This window comes from Rhipicephalus microplus, chromosome 8 (assembly GCF_043290135.1).
Source record: "Rhipicephalus microplus isolate Deutch F79 chromosome 8, USDA_Rmic, whole genome shotgun sequence".
In the NCBI taxonomy this organism is placed as follows: domain Eukaryota; kingdom Metazoa; phylum Arthropoda; class Arachnida; order Ixodida; family Ixodidae; genus Rhipicephalus; species Rhipicephalus microplus.
In genome coordinates, this window is record NC_134707.1 from 125,916,989 (window position 1) to 125,931,070 (window position 14,082).

Consider the following 14,082-nt stretch of genomic DNA (forward strand, 5'->3'; position numbering starts at 1 on the left):
ACGACTGTCTCCGTGGCGCAATTGGCTAGCACGTTCGTCTGTTAACCGAAAAATTGGAGGTTTGAGCCCTCCCGGGAGTGGTGTGTTGCTTTTTTCTTTGCGCTGATAGCTTTGAAGATATGTTCTGATGGTGGTGAGAGCGGAGCACGACCGTCTCCGTGGCGCAATTGGCTAGCGCGATGGGCTGTTAACTGAAAGGTTGGAGGTTCGAGCCCTCCCGGGAGTGGTTTGTTGCTTTTTTCTCTTTGGGCTGATAGCTTTGAAGATATGTTTTGATGGTGGTGAGAGTGGAGGAGGACTGTCTCCATGGCGCAATTGGCTAGCGCGGCCTGCTGTTGACCGAAAGGTTGGAGGTTCGAGCCCACCCGGTGGTGGTGCGGCGCTTCTTTTTCTTTGGGCTGATAGCCCTGAAGAAATGTTCGGACGGTGGTGAGAGTGGAGAACGACTGTATCCGTGGCACCATTGGCTAGCGTGATCGGCTACTGACCGAAAGGTTGGAGGTTCGAGCCCTCCCGGGAGTGGTGTGTTGCTTTTTTCTTTGCGCTGATAGCTTTGAAGATATGTTCTGATGGTGGTGAGAGTGGAGCACGACTGTCTCCATGGCGCATTTGGCTGGCTCGATCGGCTGTTACCTGAAAGGTTGGAGGTTTGAGCCCTTCCGGGAGTTGTGTGTTGCTTTTTTTTCTTTGAGCTGATAGCTTTGATGATATGTTCTGATGGTGTGAGAGTGGAGGAGGACTGTCTCCGTGGCGCAATTGGCTAGCGCAATCTGCAGTTGACCGAAAGGTTGGAGGTTCGAGCCCACCCGTTGGTGGTGCGGCGCTTGTTTTTCCTTGGGCTGATAGCTCTGAAGAAATGTTTTGATGGTGGTGAAAGAGGAGCACGGCTGTCTCCGTGGCGCAATTGGGTACCACTTCGGCTCTTAACCGAAAAATTGGAGGTTTGAGCCCTCCCAGGAGTAGTGTGTTGCTTTTTTCTTTGCGCTGATAGCTTTGAAGATATGTTCTGAAGGTGGTGAGTGGAGCACGACTGTGTCCGTGGCGCAATTGGCTAGCACGATCGGCTGTTAACCGAAAGGTTGGAGGTTCGAGCCCACCCGGTGGTGGTGCGGCGCTTTTTTTTATTTGGGCAGATAGCTCTAAAGAAATGTTCTGATGGTGGTTTGAGTGGAGCACGTCTGTCTCCATGGCGCAATTGGCTAGCGCGATCGGCTGTTAAACAAAAGGTTGGAGGTTCGAGCCCTTACGGGAGTGGTATGTTGCTTTTTTCTTGGCACTGATAGCTTTGAAGATATGTTCTGATGGTGGTGAGAGTGGATCACGACTGTCTCCGTGGCGCAATTGGCTAGCGCGATCGGCTGTTAACTGAAAGGTTGGAGGTTCGAGCCCTCCCGGGAGTGGTGTGTTGCTTTTTTTTCTTTGGGCTGATAGCTTTGAAGATATGTTCTGATGGTGGTGAGAGTGGAGGAGGACTGTCTCCGTGGCGCAATTGGCTAGCGTGATCTGCAGTTGACCGAAAGGTTGGTGGTTTGAGCCCACCCGGTGGTGGTGCGGCGCTTCTTTTTCGTTCGGCTGATTGCTCTGAAGAAATGTTCTGATGGTGGTGAGAGAGGAGCACGACTGTCTCCGTGGCGCAACTGGCTAGCACTATCGGCTGTTAACCGAAAGGTTGAAGGTTCGAGCTCTCCCGGGAGTTGTGTGTTGCTTTTTTCGTTGCGCTGATAGCTTTGAAGATATGTTCTGATGGTGGTGAGAGTGGAGCACGATGTCTCCGTGGCGCGATTTGCTAGCGCGATCGGCTGTTAACTGAAAGGTTGGAGGTTCGAGCCCTCCCGGGAGTGGTGTGTTGCTTTTTTTTCTTTGGGCTGATAGCTTTGAAGATATGTTCTGATGGTGGTGAGAGTGGAGGAGGACTGTCTCCGCGGCGCAATTGGCTAGCGCGACCTGCTGTTGACCGAAAGGTTGGAGGTTCGAGCCCACCCGGTGGTGGTGCGGCGCTTCTTTTTCTTTCAGCTGATAGCTCTGAAGAAATGTTCTGACGGTGGTGAGAGTGGAGCACGACTGTCTCCGTGGCGCAATTGGCTAGCGCGATCGGCTGTTAACCGAAAGGTTGGAGGTTCGAGCCCTCCCGGGGGTGGTGTGTTGCTTTTTTCTTTGCGCTGTTAGCTTTGAAGATATGTTCTTATGGTGGTGAGAGTGGAGCACGACTGTCTCCGTGGCGCAATTGGCTAGCGCGATCGGCCGTTAACCGAAAGGTTGGAGGTTCGAGCCATCCCGGGAGTGGTGTGTTGCTTTTTACTTTGCACTGATAGCTATGATGATATGTTTTGGTGGTGCTGAGAGTGGAGCACGACTGTCTCCGTGGCGCAATTGGCTAGCACGATCGGCTGTTAACCAAAAGGTTGAAGGTTTGAGCCCTCCCAGAAGTGGTGTTTGCTTTTTCTTTGCGCTGATAGCTCTGAAGATATGTTATGATGGTGGTGAGAGTGGAGCACGACTGTCTCCGTGGCGCAGTCATTCTGCTTCTGGTCACCGACGCGTGCGGACGCAGGATGGAAAGCTCATCCCGAGCAGCGACAGCGGCCGACGCCGGCCGCGGTACAGCGTCTCCCCTCGTTCCAAAGGACTACAGGATTATTCTGCCTTCGTTGCCATCAGGTGAAGCGATGCGTCGAGCAGTAGCTCTACACTGCGACGTCAGCGGCCGACCGTACCGCATCGACGACTTCAGGAAACCTCTCAAAGATTTAGGCGTCATACAGCAAGTAAGTGGCATTGGAGCATATCAGATGTCGCACGTGTGGCTATTGAACATGAAGACCGTGGAAGCAAAGAAAGCGCTGACAGACGCAGGCGTTATCAAAGTTAAACACCGGGTATGTCTCGTCATTGACCCGACGCGGCAAGAAGTTAAAATGAAATTGCACTGGCTAGCGTTCGATGTTACGAAAGACGCTATTCGGCGTGCCTTCTATGAATACGGCGACGTCAAGGAGGTGACCGATGACCGATGGAGAGTTGAGGATTTTGAAGGAGTTGAATCGACCACTCGTGTAGTACGCATGCAACTACGAGATGGCGTTTCTGTGGATCAACTGCCCCATCAGGTGCGTATTGGCAGCAGTACGGCACTGGTCGTGGTGCCGGGAAGACCGCCTTTGTGCTTGCGGTGCCGAAGCACGGGGCATATGCGACGCGATTGTAAGGTCCCAAGGTGCAGCGAATGCCACTCTTTCGGTCATGAGCAGGATGAGTGTAACCGTTCATACGCACGAGCTGCAGGGCGACGACCAGAGACTCAACAGAGTGAACTTCTCATGGGTGAGGAGGAATCTGAACAAGCGTCTTTGCCTGCGATACCACAGAAGCAGACGACATCGGACGACACGCCGGTGCTGGGGAAAAGCAAGCAAGTTTCTTCAGCCCCGGACACGAACGCCGAACGGAAGATGGGAAGTCAAGCGGCCCCAACGACTAGCGAAGAGACGCGTCCTGCGCCTGCGATGCACGCCGCGTCGCAGCTGCAAGCAACGCGCCCTGAAACGCCGGCGTCCCAGGCCAACGCTGCTTCGACTCCTCTAAACTCGGCTTCACAGCACTCTTTGGCGAACAAACCACACGAAAATGAGGATTTGCCTAGTGATCTGGATACCTTAAACATGGAATTAGAATCGGCGTCTGCAAAACGCCGTCGCAATTCAGACGACGGTGCTCAAGTAGACGAAACGCAAGTAAAGTCGGAAATGCAGTGGAAGGTGGTCAGTGGAGGCAAGAAACGAAACGCTGCCCGCCAACGGTCGTCGTCGCTCAAACGCGACGATGGCCGCTCAAACTAAAGGTGAACAACATGGATCCGCCCTGGACGACGAGAGCCCAATAAGTGAACGTGCAGGGCTCTCAGCTTGGACCCGCTCACCGATCACGTCGCTGAGCGGGTTCGTTAAAGCAGCGACGCTCAATATACGAGGACTGGCTTCCAGGAAGAAATAGACTCAGCTCTACAGACTAGCCATGGACCAAGACCTGGACATTATTGCAGTTCAGGAAACCAAAGTGGAGAGCGTGGACGCCACCGAGAGCCTACTGCAACGTTTCACCGGACGCTACACCGCCAGCGTCAGTCATGCAGTTGGTAGGTCGGCAGGGTGTGTGATCTTTGTGCGGAATAGTTTAGGTGCCAGTGTTCAAAACGTCACGTCTGACTCATCCGGAAGGTTTGTTGTATGTGATTTGACCTTCTTTTCTCTTAATTGGCGAGTGATTTGTTTATATGCACCTCTTAAAGTTGATGAACGGTGTGTAACATTCGACGCAATTCGTACTTATTGTGAATGCGATCGCATAGTCATCCTTATGGGAGATTTTAATTGTGTGATCAGTGCCGATGATAAAACAAGTACATCCAATTTCAACGACTCAAGCACAGTCGCGTTAACGAATCTAATTTCTGACTTAGACCTTGAGGATGTTGCAGAGTGTATTGGTAAAGGACCAACACTGTATACGCATTTCCAAGGCTCCAGTCATGCGCGCCTAGATAGGGCCTACGTATCACTGGATTTAATTCCGATCATCAGTGAGTACAATGTCCTCCCTATTTCATTTAGTGATCATTGCTTAGTATCATTTGTAATAGGTAAAAGGAATAGACGTAGACCAGTATTTAACTGGGACATGTGGAAGCTGAATTCTAATCTCTTGGAAGATGAAAAATTTATGGACAGTGTTCGAGAGGCGTTGGTAAACATAGATAGTGGAGATCAAAAATACGGAGTGAAGTGGGAACAATTTAAACAGAATATAAAGTTGATAGCTATAGAACGCTCATGTGTAATAAAACACGGAAAGAGTGAAAAAGAAAGAACCCTACGTTTAAATCTCAAAGAACTGCTAGCCGAGGACAGCAAAACGCCAGGCTTATTCACAAATGATATAAGGTCAGTAAAGTCCAAATTGGAACAAATTGATGAGGAGAAGTATCGTGGCGCACAAATAAGGGCAAGGGCAGAGAAAAGGACCGTAGGAGAGAAACCGACCAAAAGAATGCTTGGTCTCGAAAAACGAAACGCTCAGCGGAATGTTATACATCAGATTGAATACATGGGTAACGTTACAAGTGAACAAAGATATATAGAGGATGCTTTCAACGAGTACTACACCACTTTATTTGATAAATGTAAAGTAAATGTAGATGAATTCAAGAATGAATTTTTAAAATTAATGCCAAAGGTTGAGGACTGCAGGAAAGACAGCCTAGAATGTCCTATTTCTGAACCGGAAGTGACAAAAGCAATCATTGCCCTCCATTTGGGAAAGTCCCCAGGACCTGATGGCTTAACAGCCGCATTTTATAAGGAATTCAAACACGAACTAGCACCGATCCTGGCAGCGGTTTTTAACGAAGCCTTAGACATAAAGACTTTGCCACCTTCTTTTCTGCTATCTCATACTATTTTAATACCAAAAACTGAGGACGCAGTTAAATTACGTGAAGTGAAATCGTACAGGCCAATTAGTCTCTCAAATATCGACTACAAGATTTTGATGAAAGTGCTAGCAAGGAGACTGCAGACAGTTATTAATAACATTGTAGGCGACCACCAGACAAGTGGGATCAAACGGCGCACTATATTCACAAACATTCACAAGGCACGAAGTGTATTGGAGTGCTGCGATGCCACAAATGATCACATCGCGATGATCCAGATAGATTTAGAAAAAGCATTTGACCGAGTACCGCACGAAATACTTTTTCTTTTGTTAGACTATGTCAATGTTGGCAAAGTAATTCGAGATACAGTTCGAATGGCATATACTGGATGTAAAACTCGGCTAATCATCAACAAAGTTCTTGGGAAACGAATTAATGTCAGACGTTCTGTACGACAAGGCTGCCCTTTGTCTTCCCTCCTATTTTCAATTTATATAGAGTCATTTTGCCAAAAAGTCATGAAAAGCAATAACATAGTGGGGTACAAACTACAAGAAGCTGAAGTACGGGTACTGGCATACGCAGATGATATAGCTGTGTTTTGTAAAGATTATGATAGTATCGCTGAAACCATAAAAATTGTGAACCTTTATTGTAATGCAAGTGGTAGTTTGGTAAACTGGAGCAAGTGCCTGGGTTACTGGCACGGCGAATGGCCTGTGACTCCACAATTTGTGGCTGGTATTTCATGGACTACTACTCCGGTACGATACCTAGGTGTGCCATTAGAATATTATTGTGACAGTGAACCGTACTGGCGGCGTCAGGCTGTGGAGCTACGAGAAAAAGCTGAAAAACTCAATGGTTTCCAGCTATCAATTTTCGCCAGAGCGACATTTTGTAACGTATTTTTAGTCAGTAAGCTCTGGTATGTCCTTCAGGTAATGCATTGTTCACGTGTGAATCTACAGAAGCTTCATCGAATATTTGCTGTTTTCTTGTGGGGTTCTTCTTGGGAGCGAACTAGTAGAACTAACTTATTCAGACGGGTTCGCTCTGGAGGACTTGGTCTGTGTCATTTGTACCTTCGTCAGTTAGTTAATCGGTTTATGTTTTTCCGAAATAATCGAGACCCATTCATACGTACTGTTATACAGCTTAGGCTTGGAAGACGGCTGCCAGAATTTGTGGTAGCATCTGTTCACATGAAAACAAGTGTTAGAGGTTTCTTAAAAGAAGTTGTTGATTCATGTCTCTTTCTAAAAACGCGTTTTTCATTGGAATACCTCAGTACGGTTTCGCGTAAAAAGTTATACAAAGATTTAGTAGAAACAGTTCTTCCTGTTCCCCTATATAGAGCATTATACCGTGTAGGCCCAGGCCAAAATGTCTTAAGCCGTGTTAAAAAAATGGAGGTAACACCTGGAGCGAAATCCTTTTTCTTTAAGTTGCACACTGGGACCTTGCCCGTGAAAACATGGATGCAATAAAAAGGCTTATTCGTTCCCTGGGGTGTTGATTGCCTTCTCTGCAAAAAGCCGGAAACAATTGAACATGTTTTCCTGGACTGCTGGGATGCAGTCTTTTTCTGGGATGTTCTTCAAAGGACTTTGAAAAAGGATCTGCCTCTCGATGCCTATGGCATCAGATTTCTACCAGTATCAAATGAAGAAGGAATACCTTTCGACCTAGTTATGTTACTGGGCCTGCACGGTATATGGCAATCTAGAATGGCGGTGCGCCATGCTGATGTTAATGCACGTCCGGTCAGGCAATATTTCTTTCAATCTGTCTGTTCGTTCGTGGAAGCACAAAAGGTTCAACAAGAGGTGCCCGAATGGCTTCATCAAGTAGAAAGCCTTCTACAGATGAAGGAATTTTAAAAAAAGCCTGTTAAATATGATGCTTTTTACCCCTTTTTTTATTTCATGTTTCTACTTTGTTTGATGTATATATGTGTGTGAATGTTGTATGTAAACAGGCAATAAAGAAAGAAAAAAAAAGTCTCCGTGGCGCAGTTGGCTAGCGCGATCGGCTGTTAACCTAAAGGTTGGAGGTTCGAGCCCTCCCGCGAGTGGTGTGTTGCTTTTTTTTTCTTTGGGCTGATAGCTTTGAAGATATGTTCTGATGGTGGTGAGAGTGGAGGAGGACTGTCTCCGTGGCGAAATTGGCTAGCGCGATCTGCAGTTGACCAAAAGGTTGGTGGTTCGAGCCCACCCGGTGGTGGTGCGGCGCTTCTTTTTCGTTGGGCTGATAGCTCTGAAGAAATGTTCTGATGGTGGTGAGAGAGGAGCACGACTGTCTCCGTGGCGCAATTGGTTAGCACGATCAGCTGTTAACCGAAAGGTTGAAGGTTCGAGCCCTCCCGGGAGTTGTGTGTTGCTTTTTTCGTTGCACTGATAGCTTTTAAGATATGCTCTGATGGTGGTGAGAGTGGAGCACGACTGTCTCCGTAGCGCAATTGGCTAGCACGTTCGGCTGTTAACCGAAAAATTGGAGGTTTGAGCCCTCCCGGAAGTGGTGTGTTGCTTTTTTCTTTGCGCTGATAGCTTTGAAGATATGTTCTGATGGTGGTGAGAGCGGAGCACGACCGTCTCCGTGGCGATATTGTCTAGCGCGATGGGCTGTTAACTGAAAGGTTGGAGGTTCGAGCCCACCCGGTGGTGGTGCGGCGCTTTTTTTTTTCTTTGGGCTGATAGCTTTGATGATATGTTCTGATGGTGTGAGAGTGGAGGAGGACTGTCTCCGTGGCGCAATTGGCTAGCGCAATCTATGTTGACCGAAAGGTTGGAGGTTCGAGCCCACCCGGTGGTGGTGCGGCGCTTGTTTTTCCTTGGGCTGATAGCTCTGAAGAAATGTTTTGATGGTGGTGAAAGAGGAGCACGACTGTCTCCGTGGCGCAATCGGGTACCACGTTCGGCTCTTAACCGAAAAATTGGAGGTTTGAGCACTCCCAGGAGTAGTGTGTTGCTTTTTTCTTTGCGCTGATAGCTTTGAAGATATGTTCTGAAGGTGGTGAGTGGAGCACGACTGTCTCCGTGGCGCAATTGGCTAGCACGATCGGCTGCTAACCGAAAGGTTGGAGGTTCGAGCCCTCCCGGGAGTGGTGTATTGCTCTTTTTCGTTGCGCTGTTAGCTTTGAAGATATGTACTGATGGTGGTGAGAGTGGAGCACGACTGTCTCCGTTGCGCAATTGGCTAGTGCGATCAGCTGTTAACCGAAAGGTTGGAGGTTCGAGCCCTCCCGGGAGTGGTGTGTTGCTTTTTTTTCTTTGGGCTGATAGCTTTGAAGATATGTACTGATGGTGGTGAGAGTGGAGGAGGACTGTCTCCGTGGCGCAATTGGCTAGCGCGACCTGCTGTTGACCGAATGGTTGGAGGTTCGCGCCCACCCGGTGGTGGTGCGGCGCTTCTTTTTCTTTGGGCTGATAGCTCTGAAGAAATGTTCTGACGGTGGTGAGAGTGGAGCACGACTGTGTCCGTGGCGCCATTGGCTAGCGTGATCGGCTGCTAACCGAAAGGTTGGAGGTTCGAGCCCTCCCGGGAGTGGTGTGTTGCTTTTTTTCTTTGCGCTGTTAGCTTTGAAGATATGTTCTGATGGTGTTGAGAGTAGAGCACGACTGTCTCCGTGGCGCAATTGGCTAGCGCGATCTCCAATTGACCGAAAGGTTGGAGATTCGAGCCCTCCCGGGAGTGGTGTTGCTTTTTTCTTTGCGCTGATAGCTTTGAAGTTTTGTTCTGATGGTGGTGAGAGTGGATCACGACTGTCTCCGTGGCGCATTTGGCTGGCGCGATCGGCTGTTAACTGAAAGGTTGGAGGTTCGAGCCCTCCCGGGAGTGGTGTGTTGCTTTTTTTTCTTTGGGCTGATAGCTTTGATGATATGTTCTGATGGTGTGAGAGTGGAGGAGGACTGTCTCCGTGGCGCAATTGGCTAGCGCGATCTGCAGTTGACCGAAAGGTTGGAGGTTCGAGCCCACCCGGTAGTGGTGCGGCGCTTGTTTTTCCTTGGGCTGATAGCTCTGAAGAAATGTCCTGATGGTGGTGAGAATGGAGCACGACTGTCTCCATGGCGCAATGGGGTACCACGTTCGGCTCTTAACCGAAAAATTGGAGGTTTGAGCCCTCCCAGGAGTAGTGTGTTGCTTTTTTCTTTGCGCTGATAGCTTTGAAGATATGTTCTGAAGGTGGTGAGTGGAGCACGACTGTCTCCGTTGCGCAATTGGCTAGCACGATCGGCTGTTAACCGAAAGGTTGGAGGTTCGAGCCCACCCGGTGGTGGTGCGGCGCTTTTTTTTCTTTGGGCTGATAGCTCTGAAGAAATGTTCTGATGGTGGTTAGAGTGGAGCACGTCTGTCTCCGTGGCGCAATTGGCTAGCTCGATCGGCTGTTAACTGAAAGGTTGGAGGTTCGAGCCCTCCCGGAAGTGGTATGTTGCTTTTTTTTTGCACTGATAGCTTTGAAGATATGTTCGGATGGTGGTGAGAGAGGAGCACGACTGTCTCCTTGGCGCAATTTGCTAGCGCGATCGGCTGTTAACCGAAAGTTTGAAGGTTCGAGCCCTCCCAGGAGTTGTGTGTGGCTTTTTTCGTTGTGCTGATAGCTTTGAAGATATGTTCTGATGGTGGTGAGAGCGGAGCACGACCGCCTCCGTGGCGCAATTGGCTAGCGCGATGGGCTGTTAACTGAAAGGTTGGATGTTCGAGCCCTGCCGGGAGTGGTGTGTTGCTTTTTTTTCTTTGGGCTGATAGCTTTGAAGATATGTTTTGATGGTGGTGAGAGTGGAGGAGGACTGTCTCCGTGGCGCAATTGGCTAGCGCGATCTGCTGTTGACCGAAAGGTTGGAGGTTCGAGCACAACTGGTGGTGGTGCGGCGCTTCTTTTTCTTTGGGCTGATTGCTCTGAAGAAATGTTCTGACGGTGGGGAGAGTGGAGCAAGACTGTCTCCGTGGCGCAATTGGCTAGCGCGATCGACTGCTAACCGAAAGGTTGGAGGTTCGAGCCCTCCCGGGAGTGGTGTGTTGCTTTTTTTCGTGGCGCTGTTAGCTTTGAAGATATGTTCTGATGGTGGTGAAAGTGGAGCACGACTGTCTCCGTGGCGCAATTGGCTAGTGCGATCAGCTGTTAACCGAAAGGTTGGAGGTTCGAGCCCTCCCGGGAGTGGTGTTTTGCTTTTTTTTCTTTGGGCTGATAGCTTTGAAGATGTGTACTGATGGTGGTGAGAGTGGAGGAGGACTGTCTCCGTGGCGCAATAGGCTAGCGCGACCTGCTGTTGACCGAAAGGTTGGGGGTTCGAGCCCACCCGGTGGTGGTGCGGCGCTTCTTTTTATTTGGGCTGATAGCTCTGAAGAAATGTTCTGACGGTGGTGAGAGTGGAGCACGACTGTGTCCGTGGCGCCATTGGCTAGCGTGATCGGCTGCTAACCGAAAGGTTGGAGGTTCGAGCCCTCCCGGGAGTGGTGTGTTGCTTTTTTTCTTTGCGCTGTTAGCTTTGAAGATATGTTCTGATGGTGTTGAGAGTGGAGCACGACTGTCTCCGTGGCGCAATTGGCTAGCGCGATCTGCAATTGACCGAAAGGTTGGAGATTCGAGCCCTCCCGGGAGTGGTGTTGCTTTTTTCTTTGCGCTGATAGCTTTGAAGATATGTTCTGATGGTGGTGAGAGTGGAGCACGACTGTCTCCGTGGCGCATTTGGCTGGCGTGATCGGCTGTTAACTGAATGGTTGGAGGTTCGAGCCCTCACGGGAGTGGTGTGTTGCTTTTTTTTCTTTGGGCTGATAGCTTTGATGATATGTTCTGATGGTGTGAGAGTGGAGGAGGACTGTCTCCGTGGCGCAATTGGCTAGCGCGATCTGCAGTTGACCGAAAGGTTGGAGGTTCGACCCCAACCGGTGGTGGTGCGGCGCTTGTTTTTCCTTGGGCTGATAGCTCTGAAGAAATGTCCTGATGTTGGATAGAGTGGAGCACGACTGTCTCCGTGGCGAATTTGGCTAGCACGATCGGCTGTTAACCAAAAGGTTGAAGGTTTGAGCCCTCCCAGAAGTGGTGTTCGCTTTTTCTTTGCGCTGATAGCTCTGAAGATATGTTCTGATGGTGGTGAGAGTGGAGCACGACTGTCTCCGTGGCGCAGTTGGCTAGCGCGATCGGCTGTTAACCTAAAGGTTGGAGGTTCGAGCCCTCCCAGGAGTGGTGTGTTGCTTTTTTTTTCTTTGGGCTGATAGCTTTGAAGATATGTTCTGATGGTGGTGAGAGTGGAGGAGGTCTGTCTCCGTGGCGCAATTGGCTAGCGCGATCTGCAGTTGACCGAAAGGTTGGGGGTTCGAGCCCACCCGGTGGTGGTGCGGCGCTTCTTTTTCGTTGGGCTGATAGCTCTGAAGAAATGTTCTGATGGTGGTGAGAGTGGATCACGACTGTCTCCGTGGCGCAATGGGCTAGCGCGATCGGCTGTTAACCGAAAAATTGGAGGTTTGAGCCCTCCCGGGAGTGGTGTGTTGCTTTTTTCTTTGCGCTGATAGCTTTGAAGATATGTTCTGATGGTGGTGAGAGCGGAGCACGACCGTCTCCGTGGCGCAATTGGCTAGCGCGATGGGCTGTTAACTGAAAGGTTGGAGGTTCGAGCCCTCCCGGGAGTGGTGTGTTGCTTTTTTTTTTCTTTGGGCTGATAGCTTTGAAGATATGTTTTGATGGTGGTGAGAGTGGAGGAGGACTGTCTCCGTGGCGCAATTGGCTAGCGCGATCTGCTGTTGACCGAGAGGTTAGAGGTTCGAGCACACCTGGTGGTGGTGCGGCGCTTCTTTTTCTTTGGACTGATAGCTCTGAAGAAATGTTCTGACGGTGGGGAGAGTGGAGCACGACTGTCTCCGTGGCGCAATTGGCTAGCGCGATCGGCTGCTAACCGAAAGGTTGGAGGTTCGAGCCCTCCCGGGAGTGGTGTGTTGCTATTTTTCGTTGCGCTGTTAGCTTTGAAGAAATGTTCTGATGGTGGTTAGAGTGGAGCACGACTGTCTCCATGGCGCAATTGGCTAGTGCGATCGGCTGTTAACCGAAAGGTTGGAGGGTCGAGCCCTCCCGGGAGTGGTGTGTTGCTTTTTTTCTTTGGGCTGATAGCTTTGAAGATATGTACTGATGGTGGTGAGAGTGGAGGAGGACTGTGGCCATGGCGCAATTGGCTAGCGCGGCCTGCTGTTGACCGAAAGGTTGGAGGTTCGAGCCCACCCGGTGGTGGTGCGGCGCTTCTGTTTCTTTGGGCTGATAGCCCTGAAGAAATGTTCTGACGGTGGTGAGAGTGGAGAACGACTGTATCCGTGGCACCATTGGCTAGCGTGATCGGCTACTGACCGAAAGGTTGGAGGTTCGAGCCCTCCTGGGAGTGGTGTGTTGCTTTTTTCTTTGCGCTGATAGCTTTGAAGATATGTTCTGATGGTGGTGAGAGTGGAGCACGACTGTCTCCATGGCGCATTTGGCTGGCTCGATCAGCTGTTACCTGAAAGGTTGGAGGTTTGAGCCCTTCCGGGAGTTGTGTGTTGCTTTTTTTTCTTTGGGCTGATAGCTTTGATGATATGTTCTGATGGTGTGAGAGTGGAGGAGGACTGTCTCCGTGGCGCAATTGGCTAGCGCAATCTGCAGTTGACCGAATGGTTGGAGGTTCGCGCCCACCCGGTGGTGGTGCGGCGCTTCTTTTTCTTTGGGCTGATAGCTCTGAAGAAATGTTCTGACGGTGGTGAGAGTGGAGCACGACTGTGTCCGTGGCGCCATTGGCTAGCGTGATCGGCTGCTAACCGAAAGGTTGGAGGTTCGAGCCCTCCCGGGAGTGGTGTGTTGCTTTTTTTCTTTGCGCTGTTAGCTTTGAAGATATGTTCTGATGGTGTTGAGAGTAGAGCACGACTGTCTCCGTGGCGCAATTGGCTAGCGCGATCTCCAATTGACCGAAAGGTTGGAGATTCGAGCCCTCCCGGGAGTGGTGTTGCTTTTTTCTTTGCGCTGATAGCTTTGAAGTTTTGTTCTGATGGTGGTGAGAGTGGATCACGACTGTCTCCGTGGCGCATTTGGCTGGCGCGATCGGCTGTTAACTGAAAGGTTGGAGGTTCGAGCCCTCCCGGGAGTGGTGTGTTGCTTTTTTTTCTTTGGGTTGATAGCTTTGATGATATGTTCTGATGGTGTGAGAGTGGAGGAGGACTGTCTCCGTGGCGCAATTGGCTAGCGCGATCTGCAGTTGACCGAAAGGTTGGAGGTTCGAGCCCACCCGGTAGTGGTGCGGCGCTTGTTTTTCCTTGGGCTGATAGCTCTGAAGAAATGTCCTGATGGTGGTGAGAATGGAGCACGACTGTCTCCATGGCGCAATGGGGTACCACGTTCGGCTCTTAACCGAAAAATTGGAGGTTTGAGCCCTCCCAGGAGTAGTGTGTTGCTTTTTTCTTTGCGCTGATAGCTTTGAAGATATGTTCTGAAGGTGGTGAGTGGAGCACGACTGTCTCCGTTGCGCAATTGGCTAGCACGATCGGCTGTTAACCGAAAGGTTGGAGGTTCGAGCCCACCCGGTGGTGGTGCGGCGCTTTTTTTTCTTTGGGCTGATAGCTCTGAAGAAATGTTCTGATGGTGGTTAGAGTGGAGCACGTCTGTCTCCGTGGCGCAATTGGCTAGCTCGATCGGCTGT

At 50.1% G+C, this 14,082-nt stretch overlaps 1 protein-coding gene and 1 non-coding gene across 2 annotated transcripts; both read left to right on the plus strand.

Moving 5' to 3' along the window:
* The first annotated feature begins 2,063 nt into the window (after positions 1-2,063).
* Positions 2,064-2,137, plus strand: TRNAN-GUU (transfer RNA asparagine (anticodon GUU)). The gene has a single exon. It is a non-coding gene; the product is annotated as a tRNA-Asn (tRNA).
* A 375-nt stretch (positions 2,138-2,512) lies between these two features.
* Positions 2,513-4,463, plus strand: LOC142768369 (uncharacterized). The gene is made up of 2 exons (XM_075870339.1): positions 2,513-3,409; positions 4,457-4,463. The coding sequence occupies exons 1-2, from the start codon at positions 2,553-2,555 to the stop codon at positions 4,461-4,463; spliced, it is 864 nt and encodes a 287-aa protein (XP_075726454.1). The 5' UTR covers positions 2,513-2,552.
* The last annotated feature ends 9,619 nt before the right edge of the window (positions 4,464-14,082 follow it).

Coding starts and splice junctions, on each gene's coding strand:
- LOC142768369 (XM_075870339.1), top strand. CDS start 2,553: ATGGAAAGCTCATCCCGAGCAGCGACAGCGGCCGACGCCGGCCGCGGT.